Below are 17521 nucleotides of genomic sequence, written 5' to 3' on the forward strand. Positions count from 1 at the left end.
CAGGGGAGAGAGAAGGAAAGAGGCGAAATAGGGTTTCAAAAACCCTATTTCACATTTTCAGTTTTCGTTTTTAAACAGTTTCAGGTTGGGTTCATTTTTTGAACCGGACCCGCCCCACCCGAATCTGATCCATAAAGTTGTTTTGGATCGGATTCAGGATTCAGGTGGGGGACTCGTTTCTGTTTAGCTGGTTTTGGACCTTTGGAACCACATCCTATCCATAAAGTCTCTTTGGATCGGGTAGCGGTTCAGACCTAGACCTGATGACCCGTACCGACCCATAATATCTATTCGGGTCAGATCTGGATTCAGATCTCTGGGTCTCAGATCCCAAATCCGAAAACATCCTCTGGATCGGATCCTGGTAAGCCAGACCCAGTTTTTTTAGTGACTGATCCAAAATTCGATTAAAACCAGATTATATGGTTCTCGATCCGTCAGTTTGACAGAACCGATCTGGATAAACTGTAACTGGGTACGAACTGGTTTAACCAGTTTGACCTGTTTCTGAATCGATCCGGATCTCTCTGAAATCGGTTCTCAGACAACTAAGACCGGTTCACTGCTGCAGAGACCGGTTCAGAGTATTGCAGACCTGGTTTAGTACATTTTGAACCGATTCAGAGCTTGGTTTAACCGGTTCATACGGTTTTAGGGTCGGTTCATGCAGTTTTAGGACCGGTTCATGGGTTATTTAACCGGTTCATCCAGTTTTTGGATCGGTTTGTGGATCATTTGACCAATTCATTTAGTTTTCGAACCAATTTTGAGGGTCATATGACCGGTCCATTCAGTTTATAAACCATTACAAGATGTTTTTCATATTGGCATTAAGGATGGATAAATGACTTAGTGTGTTCACGTCACCAAAGTGACTGCATACACGTATGTCATCAAAGAATTTTTCATGCTATCATACAATTTAAGCCGATATCTACATTGTACTTAGATTCATGAAAGAATAAACGACTCAAAGGTAGTTTTATCATGTTTGAAATTTAAGTAGGGTAAAATAAGGTAAATGTGTCGAGATACATCACACATGTGTATCTAAAGGTACCTTGTGTTGATTGTCTAACTTCACAAGAACCTTAGTTTTACCGAATATAGTCGGTAGACGAAGTGGTTTCGTGTGTCAGAGCTCTTACCAAAGTAGGACTCCGATGACCCCCTTCACTCGCCTGAAAATAAGCATATTAAGGACCTTTATTCTTTTGCTTTTCCACTAAAGTTTTAGTCACGTACAAATGCTTCTTGATATGTGTCTTTTATCATACAATTTCTAGTTCTGTGATTTTAGATGACTCAAGCTCTATACCTTTTCTTGATGTATCTAACTTTAGTGATTGGAAATAAACTATTCTTTTTACATTAGGGTATATGGATCTAGATCTGGCCCTAAGGATAGAAGAACCCACTGCCCTCACTGATCAGAGCATTGCTAATCAAAAGATTGCTTTTGAGAAGTGGGAGCGCTCGAATAGGCTTAGCCTGTTGCTTTTACAATCTAAAGTGGCTAAGAATATTCGCAGTGCTATCCCACAATGTAGAACAATGAGGGAATTCCTGAGTGCCATTTAGGCACAATTTGTAAGTTCAAACAAGGCTAGAGCCAGTACCCTGATATCAAAACTCATATCTATGAAATATACTGAAGGAGAAAACATTCGCCAGCACATTTTGGAGATGTGAAACATAGTGTCTCAGCTAAATGACATGAAACTCACCATCTCTGATTCTTTCCTAGTGTATTTAGTTCTAACGTCCTTACCTTTAGAATACAGATCTTTCAAAATCTCTTATAACACACATAATGATGAATGTACGTTCAATGAACTTATGTCCAAGTGTGTTCAAGAAGAAGAGAGGTTTAAAGGAGAGAAGGTGCAGAGTGCACATATGACTTCTCATATATCCAAGATAGGACCAAGGAAAAATGCATTTAAGAGAAATACTGGGAAGAAGCCAACTGAGAATAAGTCATCCCAAGACAAGCAATCTGACTTTACTTCCCTAAGGTACTTTTTTTGCAAGAAGAAAGGACACAGGAAGGCAAATTGCATAAAGCACAAGAAGTGGTTAGAAAAGAGAGGTAATTTATTATTTGTTTCTCATGGATGTAATTTATTACAAATTCCTGAAAATAGCTGGTGGATTGATTTTTGTGCTACTCTTCATATTTCCAGCTGCCTACAGTTGTTTCTGAGCAGAAGGGAACCAAAAATGCATGAAAAGAACATCTATTAAGGAAACATGATGCGTTCACATGTGAAGGGTGTTGGAACCTGCAAGATTACTCTAGATACAAGCGTAATTTTAGATCTTCATGATGTCTTTTTATATTCCATCATATAGTAGAAACTTAATTTCAATTTCGAAGTTGGATAAATTTGGATATTATTTTAAGTTTGAAAATTTCAAATTGGTCATTTATAGAAATTCAATTAAAATTGGTTCTGCATCAGTTTATGATGGTTTAATGGTTTATATAGATTGAATGTGAAGATCCAAACTCAAGAGTATCTGACTTCTAAATACGTATTGGTTGGAAATAAACGTAACTTGATAAATGATAAATCTTACATGCTTTGGCATCGAAGGTTGGGTCATATCTCTGAAAAGAGAATTGTGAATAAAGGGATCTTGAAATCTCTAGATTTTACCTACAATGACCCATGTGTTGATTGCATAGAGGCTAAGCATACAAACACATATAAAGAAGGTGCCAAACGCAGCAGTGTGATATTCAAGATAGTCCATACAGATGTATGTGTACTGTTTTTTTCCTATTACACAGGCGAAAAATATTTTGTCACCTTTATTGATGACTATTCTCGGTATATGTATTTCTACTTGATCTTTAAAAAATCTGATGTTTTTCAGATGTTTAAGGAATTTAAGAATAAAGTAGAGAAACAAACCGATAAGGTTATTAAGATAGTCATGTCTGATAGAGGTGACAAATATTATGGTAGATTTACTGAGATGGGGCAAATAGAAGGACCATTAGTGCGATTTATCAAAGAAAAAAACATTATGCCTCAATATACCATGCTTGGTAGTACCTATCAGAATGATGTAGCTGAAAGGAGAAATCGTACACTTAAGGAAATGGTCAGAGCTATGTTGAATTATTCAACACTTCTCATAAAGTTATGGGGTGAAGCTTCAAGGACTGTTGTGCATATTTTGAATAAGGTTCCTACAAAATCTGTGCCTAAAACTCCTTATGAGTTGTGGACAGGTAGGAAACCATCACTGTCATATATGCATATATGGGGATGTCCTGCAGAGGCTAAGTTGTATAACCCCCACATTAAAGCCTTTGATTCAAGAACAACCAGTGGATATTTCATTGGTTATCCAGAAAGATCAAAAGGGTACAAGTTTTATTGTCCATCTTACTCACCACAGATTGTTGAAACGAATAAGGCAAAATTCCTAAAAGATGGTTCATTAGGATTGAGTGCACTTCTAAATCTTGGTTTTGAGGAAGTACATGATCCAGTTTCATCACCTTTTAAGGAAAATATCGAAAGATACCACATTATTATTTCTAATGATGATGTGGTTGATCATTCGGTTGTTCATGCACAAATCCAAAGTGAACCTATTCTGGACAATGCAGAAGAGTACGAACAGGATGATCAGGTTCAATCTGAGTTTGAAGAACGACCTATTTGGAGATCCACAAGGATTAGGAGATCTGCTATACATCCTGATTATGTGGTATACCTTCAGGAGCCTGGTGATTTCATAGATATGGATGATGACCCGTTGACTTTTATGGAAGCTGTTGAAAGCAAACAATCTTCGCACTTGATAGAAGTCATGAAAGAAGAGTTAAACTCTATGGCTAAAAATCAAGTGTTGAATCTTGTCACGTTACCTGAAGGAGTAAAACCTGTAGGGTGTAAATGGGTCTTTAAGACCAAGAAGGACTCCAAAGGTAACATAGAGAGACACAAAGTAAGATTGGTTGCTAAAGGATTCACCTAGATGGAGGGCATTGATTATAATGAGACATTTTCTCCTATCTCAACTGAGGAGTCAATGAGGATAATTTTGGCCCTCGTAGCTCATTATGACTTAGAGTTACATCAGATAGATGTGAAAACATCGTTTCTCAACGGAGATATGAATGAAGAGGTATACATGAAACAACCTTTTGGTTTCTCTGAAGATGATTGTTTGGTTTGCAAGCTTAACAAATCAATATATAGACTTAAACATGCCTCCCAACAGTGGTATATTAAAATTTTTCCAAGTCATTGTGGCTTTCAGGTTTACAGAAAATATTATTGATCAATGTATATACCTTAAGGAAAGTGAGAGTAAGTTCATTATATTGATGTTGTATGTGGATAACATCTTACTTGCAACCAATGATATAAAATTGCTTTTAGAGACAAAACAATTTCTTGCATCACATTTTGATATGAAAGACATGGGTGAGACCGCTTATGTTCTTGGCATTGAGATTCGTCGAGACAGAGCAAAAAGTTTTCTAGGCCTCTCCTAGAGATTCTATATAAATAAGGTGTTAAAGCGATATGGGATGGAGAATTGTTCTTCTAGTTTTACACCCATATCAAAAGGTGTCAAGCTGAGCCTAAAGGATTGCCCATAGAACAATATTGACAAAGCACAAATGAGTGCTTATCCATATGCATCAGTTGTTGGCAGCTTGCAGTACACACAGACATGTTCTCAACCAGATATTTCTCTTGCAGTAGGGGTGCTTGGCAGATTTCAGTCTAACCCAGGTTTACCCCATTGGAAGGCTGACAAGAAAGTCTTGCGGTACTTGCAAGGGACAAAAGACTATATGTTGACGTATCATAAAGTTGATCACCTCGAGGTCATTGGCTACTCAGATGCGGATTTAGGAGGATGCCTTAATAGTAGAAAGTCTACTACTGGGTACATCTTCTTACTTGCTGGGGGCGCGATTTTTTGGATGAGTGAAAAACAGACGACCAGTGTTGCCCACACCATAGAGGCAAAATTCATAGCATTGTACGAGACTACTTCGCAGGCTATATGGTTAAAAAACTTCATATCACGGTTAAAGGTGGTCGATTCTATTGGGAAGCCACTGAAGGTCTACTGTGATAATGAAGCTACGGTGTCCTTTTTTAACAACAAAAGTACTACGTCGTGCAAGCATATGAATTTAAAGTATTTTGTTGCTAAAGAAATGACGGAGAATCATTTAGTGCATATTGTTAATATTGGTATCAAAGAGATGATCGCTGATCCTCTTACTAAAGGGCTAGCACCAAGATTATATTCCGAACATGTAATGAGGATGAGATTGTTAAACTCTTTTTTGACATATGCACATAAATAAAGTGATCACTTTCAGTTTTTTGATTCTCATTATGGTTGTTGTTAATCTTATAAGGATTAGAGATTCAACTAAGAACCTATAGAATAAAATAAAAAGGTCATTCTATTCATCAAGTTATTCCCATAAGGTTTGGTTAAAAGGTTTATCGTCGGAACAAGTGAGAGAATGTTGGGATAAAGTATAAACCACCATGTTGGTGGTGGTTATCCATGATATGGGTAACACTCCCCATAAAGTGCTTCTTCTGTTAAACCTGCATAAAACCAGAGGGAACAATTACTCATCCATTCCCATTTTGTGCTTATAAAAGGATATCCATGAGCGACCCTTTGGATGTACAAAATACAGAAACATTGAGAAGGGAAGTGGGATCCTGCTCACCGATTGCTAAAGGAGCCTGCGCTCGTTGGAAGGCTGCAGAGCTTTCCCTTACTTCAGCCACCACTTGCTCCAGCCGATCTCCAGTGACCGGCAAGCACAACAGCTCGTCAATGGCTGCCTCAGGTACGCTGTCCTCAATGCTCTGTGTTTTCTGTTTTTTACGTAAGGCCACCACCTTTCAGGGGAAGTGATGAGTTTTGCCGGACGAGCAATCCCAACTACAAACAGTTACTAGGACCACCCATCCGGCTGGAGATCAAGACGACACTGCCGGACTTGTCGTCGGAGTTGTGATTGAGAGACATATTTGCGGGGATTGCAGATTCTATCGGTAGAGATTTTGTAGGGGTAGATGTCTACACTCGTACAAAGGAGAAGAGGTAGTTTGTGAGGGTGAGAATCAAAGTTCCTCTAGATTTCAAACTCTCGTCAATAGTTGAAATCAAAGTTGAACATGGGGCATTTATAAACAGGAAGTGTTGTATGAAAACAATATTCGATACTGCTCGTCCTGTGGGTCGATATCCCACACAACAGAACGATGCCCAGTTAAACCATTGACACCTGAGAAGATGGAGGAAGAGTTCCCACAAGGCTGGACTCAGGTAAAAGTATCCCGGAGAAAACTTCACAGATCCGAGTATTATATATTTTTAAAAAATTCTAAAATTATGCGGGTTTGGGTTTGTAATTTTATTTTCTTGACCCAAACAAAACCCAAACCCAGTTATTAGTTATATGGGCGGGTACATGTCAACCCTGACCCGACCCATTGACAATCCTAGAGACAAGCTACAAGCTAGCTTGATTAGGTATTCGAGCAAAGTACGAATAGGTGAAGCTTTGCTCATGTAGGTCTGTTTTATATATTATATGTATGTTATGTACATTCTCGAGAATTGGTATCGGATCGGCCATATCCAATTGGGCGAATAGGGTGAGTCCACTCAGTGACTCAGTTGAGTCAAGATTTTTTATTTAATTTATTAAAAATAAATAACAAATATATAATTTATGATATAAATTTTTTAAAATTAAGTGTGATTAATCATATGTCCTAATGCATATAACTTCAAAAGTTAAATAAATGTGTACATAGTGACAAATATTAGAGATATTTTCAAAATATCATGTCATGCTTGTTAGTTCACTATTTACAATTGCAAAATATTGTATAATTAATAAAATATAATATCACATTGTAACCATGATAACTGCACGAGAGTTAATTAAGATTTATTAAAATAGTATCATCTTTTTAAAATCTTTTTTTATCATTATTTTAGTATTAAATATAATTTAATTCATTACCTCTCTCTCTCTCTCTTTAATGCTAATAAAGTTTCTCTACTTTTTTTAGAGTAGCTAATAAAGTTCCTATCATCCGCCCAATGTCATGACCAATAATAAAATATAATTTCAAACAATTACAATGTTTGAAAGAGTTAAAAGGATTTAAGCTTTTTAAAACCATTTTTGAAAATTAAATGTTTTAAATGCTTTTAATTGGTGGTTGGAATTTTTAAACAAAACCCTAAATGATCTCAAGAAAGTAGATAAGACTCGCTGAATCAATGATCAACCCGGCCGAGTCTTGGCTGATTCGTCCGAGTCAAAACATTGATTCGGACGTGTTTGGTCCATTTATATGGTTTTTTTGACTCGTTTAAGTCTTGATCCGAGTCAATTCGGGCGAGTCACGAGTTGACTCGCAGAGTTTGCCAACTATTGATGTGTTTTATACATCTATGATATACATTACAAAAAAAGCTTTTGATACTCTTGTAAGGAATCTCTTTTTTTTTTTGAAAGGGAAGAGATTCCACTTACCAATTATTATTCAACTTTCCACTGGGTGTAACTGCCAATACCTCCCTCCTTAACCGTCTCCTCCACCACGCCTGCCGTCGCAGAACCTCCCTTCAGAAGAAGCCCATCTCCAGAACCCCAACAAAACCATCATCTCCTCCCTCAAATCCGGTCACCTAACCTGTGCCATCTCCATTCTCTACTCCTCTGTCGAGCCCGTCAACCCTAAATCGTACCTTTCTCTCCTCCAATTCTGCATTCACAGTCGATCAATTCACCATTGCAGAAGGGTGGTCGCCCATTCTTCTTCCGTTTCTGGTCCGTCCGTGTTCTTGCTGAATCAAGCGATCCAGTCGTATTGCAAATGTGGGTGTTTTGAAGATGCTCAAAAAGTGTTTGTTGAAATTCCCAAACGAGATGGGGGGGGGGGGGGTCCTGGAATGCCATTATTTCAGGTTGTTCTCTGTTAGGTTGTCCTCGGGTTGCTCTGGATCTGTTTTATCGGATGAATAAGGTTGAAGGGATCAGGCCGAACGAGGTGACTTTTGATAGCGTTCTTGGTGCTTGTGCTTCTCTGCTTGCTTTGGATCTGGCTAAGCAGATTCATTGCGAGGTTGCTCGAATGGGGTTGGTGTAGAGCGTGGTTTTAGGTAGTGCTCGTATGGGAAGTGTTGGGTTATGGATGATTGCTGGCGGATATTCAAAGAGATTATGGAGCCAAATTCTGTTTCGTGGAATGTGATCATCAGGAGGTACTGCGAAGTCGGGAAGGAGAAGGCTGTGGATTTTTTTTTTCAGATGATTGGTGCTGGCTTTAAACCGTTGAGTTTCACATTTGCTAATGTGTTATCAGCTTGCTCGAGCATTTTGGCCATCAATGAGGGTTGTCAGGTGCATGTTCTGGCAGTGAAACTCGGGCTTGATTTGGATGAGTTTGTTATAAGTTCCTTTATAGATATGTATGCGAAATGTGGGTTTATGGATTATGCACGTCTTCTATTTGACAAAGCTACATCCAAGAATGTGTTCTCATGGACATCAATTGTATCAGGATATGCAAAATGGGGATAAGTTGAGGATGCTAGGTGCCTGTTTGATGCAATGCCTCAGAAAAACGTGGTATCTTGGAATGCAATGCTAACAGGTTATGTGCAGCTCATGCAGTGGGAAGAGGCACTGGATTTCTTTACGTGGATGCGAAAGTGCACTGCTGACATCGACCACATAACTCTCAGATTGATTCTTAATGTTTGTGCTGGGCTCTTGGATCTTGAATTGGGCAAGCGTGTTCATTCATTTGCTTATAGGCATGGGTTACATTCTAATCTTCTTGTTGGTAATGCTATCCTTGATATGTACTGGAAATGTGGAAAGTTAGGAAAGGCGCGTGTTTGGTTCTCTGAAATGGCTCTGCGAGACAGAATTTCATGGAACTCTCTGATATCTGGGCATGCAAATAATGGACAGAGTGAAGAAGCTCTTCTATTTTTTTTTTAGATGCTACAGGTATCTAAGCCAAATGAATTTACTTTCAGCAGTGTGTTAGCAGCTTGTTCAAATATCTTTTCTCTTGAGCATGGGAAGCAGGTCCATGCTCACACCATTCGGAATCACCTTGATACTGATATAGTTATTAAAGGGACGCTGGTTGACATGTATTCAAAATTCCAATGTGTTGATTATGCTCTCAGAGTTTTCCTAGTGGTGGATTCACCTGATATCATCCTTTGGAATTCGATCATTGCAGGTTGTGGCTACAATGGAAGGGGTGAAGATGCTATCAATCTCTTTGTGTCCATGCAGGAAAAAGGGTTGAAGGCAGACCATGTTACTTTCTTGGTGTTTTAGTAGCCTGTGTTAGCAACAGTTTGGTTGACTTGGGCAAACGACTTTTCTCTTCAATGAGTGATGAATACTGCATCATACTAAGAGTGGAGCATTATGGTTTGATGATTGAACTTTTAAGCAGGAATGAGTGCACAGATAAACTTGAAGATTTCATCCATGGTATGCCTTTTGAGCCCACACCTTCAATGTGGAATTCAGTTTTGGAAAGTTGCAGGGTCCATGGGAACTCAAGGTTGGGAGAATGGGCAGCTCTACACCTCTATGAGATGAGTCCAGAAACTCAAAACCCAGTTTGGAATCATTATGAAAACAATCTGGGCATTGGTTGATATTGGAAACTGAACTAAAATCGATCCAATTTGCTTGAAACTGGGAGAAATTAGCAAGGCTATATCGGTCTTAGTTTCTTTTTCGCCGTCTTTGCCAGTCTGAAGATGGAGTTCAGTTAAGTTTGGAGAATGATATATTGCTGCTGCAACGATATGACAGATGCTGTTGGTCATTTCTTTTGCATCATATCATGTTGGCTCTTAGTCCACAGATGGGGATCCACTTAGGCTAGGGAAAGAATACTACGGAGAGCTTGGAAGCCAGAAGTTCTACATATCCTATTATTCCTCAAGTGTAATCTGACCGAGGAATAGAACTCCATAGTTATCAAGAGGCAGGGTGGGAATTGAATCAGACCAATGACTTTGGTGTAAGATCCAGAGGGAATCCTGCTCCTTGGTATCAAGCTGGATTAGATGGACAACTAATCATGGGAGTCAGTCTAGGTGGTGTTATTGGTTGATAAACCAAAATTTTGGAGCCAAAACTTTCAGCCCGTTGTTCCAATAAAGTGACTAGTTGGATGGCTTCATGCAGGAATGTCTTGGACTTTGATCAAGCCAACATTGACGTGATGATTTTCCTTGTTGAGTGGGTGGAGGCTACTCAAAAGTCTTAAGTTGTGAGCGGACTTTGGTTCTTGAGGTGGTCTGTCTGCATAAGGGAGATGCAGGGGAAGCAACAAAAATTAGAGGGTCTTTGGCAAGTAAAGTTGCAAGTGAACTTGAGAATCCATGAACCAAAATTGAAGATTTTAAAGGAGCATCCAGCTATTCAAGAAATCCAGTTGACTTTTTCTGGCATCAATAGGATTCTAATCCAAGGTTGCCAGACTAGGAAGCGGAAGTGGGATTCATTTTAAAATGTATAGGAAGCGGGAAGCGAGGAATGAAAAAAAAAATATAAGAATCGAATGAGAATCAAAATGAAGCACAAATAAAAACTAAAATAAAAGCGAAAAATATTAAATTTTATGTTTTTTAGTGTAAAAATTAAATTTTTAACAAAATCTAAAAATAATGACTACAATTTAGAGAAAGCACATGCAAGTGAGTGAGAAAAGTGAGAAAACATATAAAAAACAAGAAAAGTTGAGTAAAAAAACATATAAAAAGAATAGATGAAGCGTGTGAAAATCATATGAGAAGTGTGAGTGAATCGAGGTTCTCATCAAGTTTCAGAAGCGAGAAGTATCGCGCTTCCGAAGCGAGTTTTCGAGAAGCGAGCTTCCCACCTATCTAAGAAGCTTCCAGTAACTCTTCTAATCCGAGATCACTTGGCTAAGATGGTGTGGCTTATAGAGGTTCAGCTATCTTCTTCATTCCCGATTGATGAAAGGTTGTTTTTTGCCATTAGCCTAGGAGATTGCGCTGAGAACTTTTATAAGAAATTCTCACAGTGCTTTGATACATCATGATATGATGGGCGAGTCCAAGACTACGGGAATGAGACAGGACTTCACTGCATATGGAGAACAGGAAACATAAGAATGATTCATATACTGCGAGTCAAAGTACCTACGTGCACCTAAGTGAAGTATATAATACTCCAGGATACTGGGCAACGTGAAATAAACGATGTTTTGTAAATATCAGGGAGGACACGCAGATCAACCCCCCCCCCCCCCCCCCCCCCCCTCTCACATACCCACGAAAGGTGGTAGCTGCCTATTACTTTTCTGGCCTACCACAAGCTTACCTGGCTTTTGAAAGGGTTTTTCATGTTTTTATTAGTAAAGATGTGTTCTACATGCTTGATTTTATAAGAATAAACTCTTAGATAGTGTGATTCTGACAGGTAGGTTTTTATAATGTTTAAAAATCGATAATCTAAAATTTTCATAAACATTCAAAACTTACAAAATCATGTTTATTATAAAAAAACATGATAGAGGTATAGTTTTCTAGCAAATAGATGATTCTGAACACATCTATTTACTAAAAACAACATGAAAGTATCCATTCACTCACTGTAGGCTGGCGGTAGGCCAGAAAAGTGTAGGTACCTACAATCTAATTGGAATCTCATGATGCCAGTTGTTTTGGCTCAATCTAACCTCATAGATGTGTCAACTTAGTAGAATGAAACAGGTTTCACGGCTGCTCATCAATTTCTCTGTTCGGCTCCTCCATCCGCCTCAAGCGTTGATACTCCATTAGTTATAAACTAAGTGTTTGAGCTGGGCTTAAGGGATATTCAATACGTTCTTCATGCAAACCATGTTGGTGTATTTATCATGACTAGCTTTCTAGAAAGCATGCTTTAGGTCCGATTGTTTTAACATAAAAAATCTGATACTTTTTCATTGTGAAGTTTTGGTGCAATATGGGCCTTTGATTTTTTAACCTTTTTAGAAAACCCAATTAAAAATCAAAGTTTTTTAATCTATTATGCATTTTTTATAAAATAAATTATGGAGATTACATCCATGGGGATGGATTCACAATATGTTTAATAAAATGTTAAAAAACTAATTAGGTCTACTACACGCTTCGCATATGAAGCCACCATTATTTGTCCCATGATAAAATCATGATGGTTTTCCTAAAGAAAATCTCAAAGATTAAAATAAAAGAATTTAAAAATTAACCGACTTCTAAGTAAAAACATCATGACGCAGTTCCACTTAACTAAGGTAGGCAAGGGGAAGAAAATAGTAAGTGAATCCAATGAATCGAGAATAAGGGCCTCACTGAGAACTAGGTCACTTAATGGGCCCGCCTCCCTTCAAGGTTGAGGAGGACCCAGCCTTACGTACCTCAACTGTGATAAAGCAATGACAACCCCCCATGTGCTAGCGAGATTTGATCCTAGGCCTTCAGCTTGACACAGGACCCCGTTGACCACATAGGTAACCACTGTGGTGGTGCCTTATTGGAGAATATTATTAGTGCATGCCTACAAGTGCTTTATTTTCCTGTCTTGTCTGCTCAAACTCTTTTTTTTTTTGAAACCGGACATAAATGCAAGATCTAACTTGACAAATCATTTGACGCATATATGGAGGATGATAATTATTCTTAGCATTATTATTGGCATTAACCATAAACAACAATACAACCAAGTACAACAACACTAAGATAGAAGCAGCAATAATTCTGATTTGCTTACAGAGTATTGCAACACTACCGTGCCATCCAAGATCAGTGATTGTCAAAATTTAAATAACAGATCAATTCTGTCTAAGCCTCGGTGAACATGGTCATGGTCCAAACTAAAGATCTCATCGAGTCACTGTGGACACGAGGAAGTTCATATGAAGAGCTGGGTTCATATGACTATCTGGGTCCATGATTTTAACCCAGCTTCTTAGAGACCAGTGCAAATTGTCAGTTGACCAGCAAACTTTTTGTGGCAAATAAAACTGTTTTTTAGAAGAAACCACCAATATGGTTTGGACATCTCACATATGGGCCGAGTGGTTCCACATTAATCATAGCTCTGTTTTGGTGTTCATAATGTAAAACTCCTCCAAGTGCTCCTTCCTCACCCACCAGAAAAGTCTTTCCATCACTTCAGCCTTATGGCAAGGGATGCACATCCTGAATATCGAACTTGCAATGTCCAACTTGAACTCTTTAGGCTGACCGACCTATCCAGGTGTGTGAAGCCCTTATGGGCTGGTTGTCAATAGTATATCCATCAAAGTTTTCTCAATTTTCAATACTCCTAAAACTTTGATCTTGTGTTAATCAAATGACCCACAAGTTATCTCCCATTAAACTTACATATCCAAATGATCAATTTACCCATAAAAAATAACTAAACAACATTTTAGTTTCAGCCTTCGAAACACATTCTTGTCATGCCATCTACATCTCAAACAGTAGAGAATGATCTAGACTAAAAAACTTGCCTTGCTTTGGTATCTTTGAAGCTCAGCAGAATGAACATTTTTTTTGTTTTAGATAATCCATGGGAAAAAAACATCACAGACCCCACAATTGGCATTTATTATGCTTCAATGGTAGAAAAAAAAATACTGAGCATAAGGGAAACTGATAAATGCATTTCAATGGGGGTAACATGGTAACGTTAAATCCATAATAAACAACTAAAAATTAAACCAATGGTGGTAGATAAATGTTAGGGCAGCACAATTGCCCAGCTTGAGCCCAGCCTGGGTTGTTCAAGCCTGACTCATCACATTTGAGCCGTGCTCAAGCTTGACCAGAGCCTGAACATCCTTGTTCAAGCTGGGTTCGTGGAAGGAGCTTGTGCAAGCTTGGGTAGGCTTGAACTGCAACATGTTAGTCAAAAACAATTTTTTTTTAAATCATTCTCAGAATAATGACAGTAGGTATGGCAGGCTAAGCCAGTGTGATCAGGTCTTTGATGCTAGACATGGTTTCTGAGTAATAAAAAGAAAAGAAAAGAAAATGTTGATGAGAGGTGGGATTCGAACCTGCAACCTCGCTTTAACGAAGAGGATGACCGGACCAACCTGTGGTGTAAATAAATGTTCTAGCTTGGATCGGCACATGTGAGCCATGCCCAAGTTTGTCAAGGCTCCAAGCTTCTTGCGAAAGGCTCGTCTTGTTGTGCAGCCTTAATTTATAAATAAGACATTTTAAAAAAGTTTGTTCCTTTTAAAAAATGAAAATGAAAGGTTTAGTGAGGGGTGTACTTGTCATTGGGCAGCGGAGATCTCAAGGGTTTTATCAATCGAAGGCCTTCGAATGTGCGATCCGATACGTGAGAGATTTCTCTTGGCTTGGCAAAAAAAAAAAAAATTAGATCGCACAAAATTTATATAATTACCCTGGAGATCATTCCCAGATGGAGCCCCTGAAAAGTCATTACTTCTGGTTCTTTGAAATGTCAAAAATGCTCCTCACAAAATTACGAGGACATCCCAAATCGACCGTTATATGCAACGAACTTATGAGAACTGCAAGCTTTCTCTATGGTTGAGATAAGAGGAACAGTGCATGGTGCTCCTTGCAGCTGGAATTTCCGTCGATTTTCGGATGATGGTAATCGCAAAAAAGGGTATAGGATGGCCTGGCTCAGATCCTGGACTAGAAAACATTCTTCTTTACTCTGATCGTGATGCCACCCACTTTGAATTATGGCTGTCTCAGGCAACTTGGTTGCGATCTCTCGCTCCCCAATTCGTCCATATTCGCCAAACTCTTGCAGTCGTGCATCGAAAAGAGGTCCCTTAGAAAGGGCCGGTGGGTACATGCTCGAATCGTTAAGACCCAATTCTCTGATGAAGTTTTCATCCTCAATCGCCTCGTTGACATGTACTCTAAATGTGGGTGCTTGAATGATGCCCGCCAACTGTTCGATAAAATGCCTCAGAGGAATACTTTCTCTTGGAATGCGATGATCACTGGGTATGCCAAATCGGGTGATATCGAACACGCGCTCCAATTGTTCCGGGTTATGCCTTTTCCTGATGAAGTGTCATGGAATGCAATCATTTCGGGATTTAGCCTTCAGAATTACTGGGAGGGCGCATTGCAATTCTTTGCAAGAATGCACGGTGAAGGATTCCATGTGAATTTGTTCTCTGTCAGTAGTGTTTTGAGCGCATGTGCTGGCCTGGGGGCGCTAGATATGGGTTTCCAGGTTCATGCTAGTGTTGTTCAGTCGCCAATTTATGGTAATTTTTATGTCGGCAGTGCTTTGATTGACATGTATGCGAAATGTGGGGAGGTGGGGAGTGCACAGTCTGTGTTTGAGGAAATGCCTGAGCGAAATATCGTATCCTGGAATAGTTTGATAACCTGTTATGCTCAGAATGGTCCTGCTGATAAGGCATTGGAACTGTTCTCCATGATGCGTGACCACGGTGTTTGTCCAGATGAGGTCACATTGTCGAGTGTGGTCAATGCATGTTCTTGCTTGTCAGCAGACAGGGAAGGTGCGCAGTTGCATGTCTTTGTCATCAAATCTGATTTTGGAGATGATATGGTGCTCGGTAATGCGTTGGTGGATATGTATGCTAAGTGCAGCAGACTTGAAGATGCTAGACAGGTTTTCGATAGGATGCCATTTCGAGATGTTGTGTCCGCTACCTCTTTGGTTTGTGGATATGCGAAAGCTGCAAACATTGAAGATGCTCGTAAAGCTTTCTTTAAGATGCCCTTTAGAAATGTGGTGTCATGGAATGCTCTTATTGCTGGTTATACACAGAATGGGCAAAATGAAGAAGCTTTGAATTTGTTCCAGCAGCTGAAAAGGGAATCGTTCAATCCAACCCATTACACTTTTGGCAATGTACTTAATGCATGTGCCAATCTTGCTGATCTGCAGCATGGTAAACAGCTCCACGGTCATGTAGTGAAGCATGGTTTCCAATTCAAATCTGGACCAGAATGTGACATCTTTGTCGGAAACTCACTGATTGACATGTATGCAAAGTGTGGATCAGTTGAAAATTCCTGTCGAGCATTTCAGAGAATGAAGGAGCGTGATCGAGTCTCATGGAATGTAATGCTTGTGGGATATGCACAGAATGGGCATGGACATGAAACCCTTGATTTGTTTAGGGATATGATAATATCAGGAGAGAAACCTGACAGCATAACAATGATTGGAGTCCTATGTGCATGCAGCCATACAGGGTTAGTTGATGAAGGCTGGAGATATTTTCATTCTATGACCAGTGAACATGGATTGATTCCATCAAAGGATCATTATACTTGCATGGTTGATATGCTTGGTCGAGCAGGTCGTCTGGATGAAGCTGAGAAGTTGATCAACAATATGTCAATCCTTCCTGATGCAATTTTATGGGGTTGTTTGCTCTCTGCCTGCAAGGTTCATGGTAATGTTGAGTTAGGGAAGCGAGTGGCAGAGAAGCTCTTTGAACTTGACCCTGGAAACTCTGGTCCATATGTACTTCTTTCAAACATATATGCAGAGTTGGGGAAGTGGCGTGAAGCTGTCAAAGTAAGGAGGCTGATGAAAGCTAGGGGTGTTATAAAGCAGCCAGGGTGTAGTTGGATTGAGGTCAGAAACCAAGTTCATGTGTTCATGGTAAAAGATGCATCTCATCCACAAATGGAGGAGATATACAAACTGTTAGAAATGCTTGAAATGCAAATTAGAGCTCGTGGATGTTTTGGTGAAGCAACTTCTTATTTGTTTGAGATGGTTGAGGAGAAGAGTGTTTAACCTACATTTACTTGGGTTGATATCCCAATTCTTTAGGCTGTAGTTTTGCCATAAATGGTGTTTCTGGTTGTGAACCATCTTTTTTTCACAGATATACTATTGCATGCTTATTTTTCTTTTGTGTTCTTGGTACTATTTATATTATAATTCTTACTTTTATATATAATCTTTTATTTGGATTTCCTCCATTTTTACTTTCTAGAACACATTTTCATGTTGTGCGACTATCTAAAAGCTCAACCAATCACGGCTTCATTAGTTCAGCAGCCATCATTTTATGCTTTAATAACAATTTCCATGTTCCTTAGATCTCTGTTTTCTGGCATTTTCAGTTAACATACAGATATACCCGGTACCTGATCTGCTTCCTCAATTTTCAGCTCAAATTGCAGTTAGGGCCATTTCATTTTGAAATATTAGAAATAACAAAAGCACAACATTATACTGACCTCCTAACAGTGCGTGTGTGCATGGTGTGTGTATTCTAAACCAAGGTTACCAAACTAGAAAGCGTAATCTGGAAACAAAACAAGAAGAGGGGGGCAAGAAGCGAGAAGCAATGTATTTTTAAATTTATAAGAAGCGATACATGAGAAGTCAGTTTAAAAACAAAAATAGGAATAGAAAAGGAATTGATATGGGATTGAATGAGAAGCAAAATATTAATCGAAC

General features: G+C 39.0%; 1 protein-coding gene and 1 pseudogene across 2 annotated transcripts; both read left to right on the forward strand.

Moving 5' to 3' along the window:
• Positions 1–8048: 8048 nt before the first annotated feature.
• On the forward strand, positions 8049–9391 carry LOC149848302 (pentatricopeptide repeat-containing protein At3g26540-like). The gene is made up of 4 exons (XM_090003924.1): positions 8049–8170; positions 8293–8587; positions 8708–8932; positions 9050–9391. Exons 1-4 carry the CDS (start codon positions 8049–8051, stop codon positions 9389–9391), a joined length of 984 nt encoding a protein of 327 aa, XP_089860050.1.
• Positions 9392–14417: 5026 nt separating this feature from the next.
• LOC149848303 (pentatricopeptide repeat-containing protein At2g13600 pseudogene) lies at positions 14418–17156 on the forward strand (annotated as a pseudogene). Its single transcript, XR_016432731.1, has one exon. The product of XR_016432731.1 is annotated as a pentatricopeptide repeat-containing protein At2g13600 pseudogene (transcript).
• The last annotated feature ends 365 nt before the right edge of the window (positions 17157–17521 follow it).

This window comes from Nuphar pumila, chromosome 1 (assembly GCF_984573655.1).
Source record: "Nuphar pumila chromosome 1, dmNupPumi1.hap1.1, whole genome shotgun sequence".
In the NCBI taxonomy this organism is placed as follows: domain Eukaryota; kingdom Viridiplantae; phylum Streptophyta; class Magnoliopsida; order Nymphaeales; family Nymphaeaceae; genus Nuphar; species Nuphar pumila.

Coding starts and splice junctions, on each gene's coding strand:
- LOC149848302 (XM_090003924.1), top strand. CDS start 8,049: ATGAATAAGGTTGAAGGGATCAGGCCGAACGAGGTGACTTTTGATAGC. Junction 8,171..8,292: donor TGCGAGGTTGCTCGAATGGG/GTTGGTGTAGAG, acceptor TGTGATCATCAG/GAGGTACTGCGAAGTCGGGA. Junction 8,933..9,049: donor GAAAGTTAGGAAAGGCGCGT/GTTTGGTTCTCT, acceptor TAGATGCTACAG/GTATCTAAGCCAAATGAATT.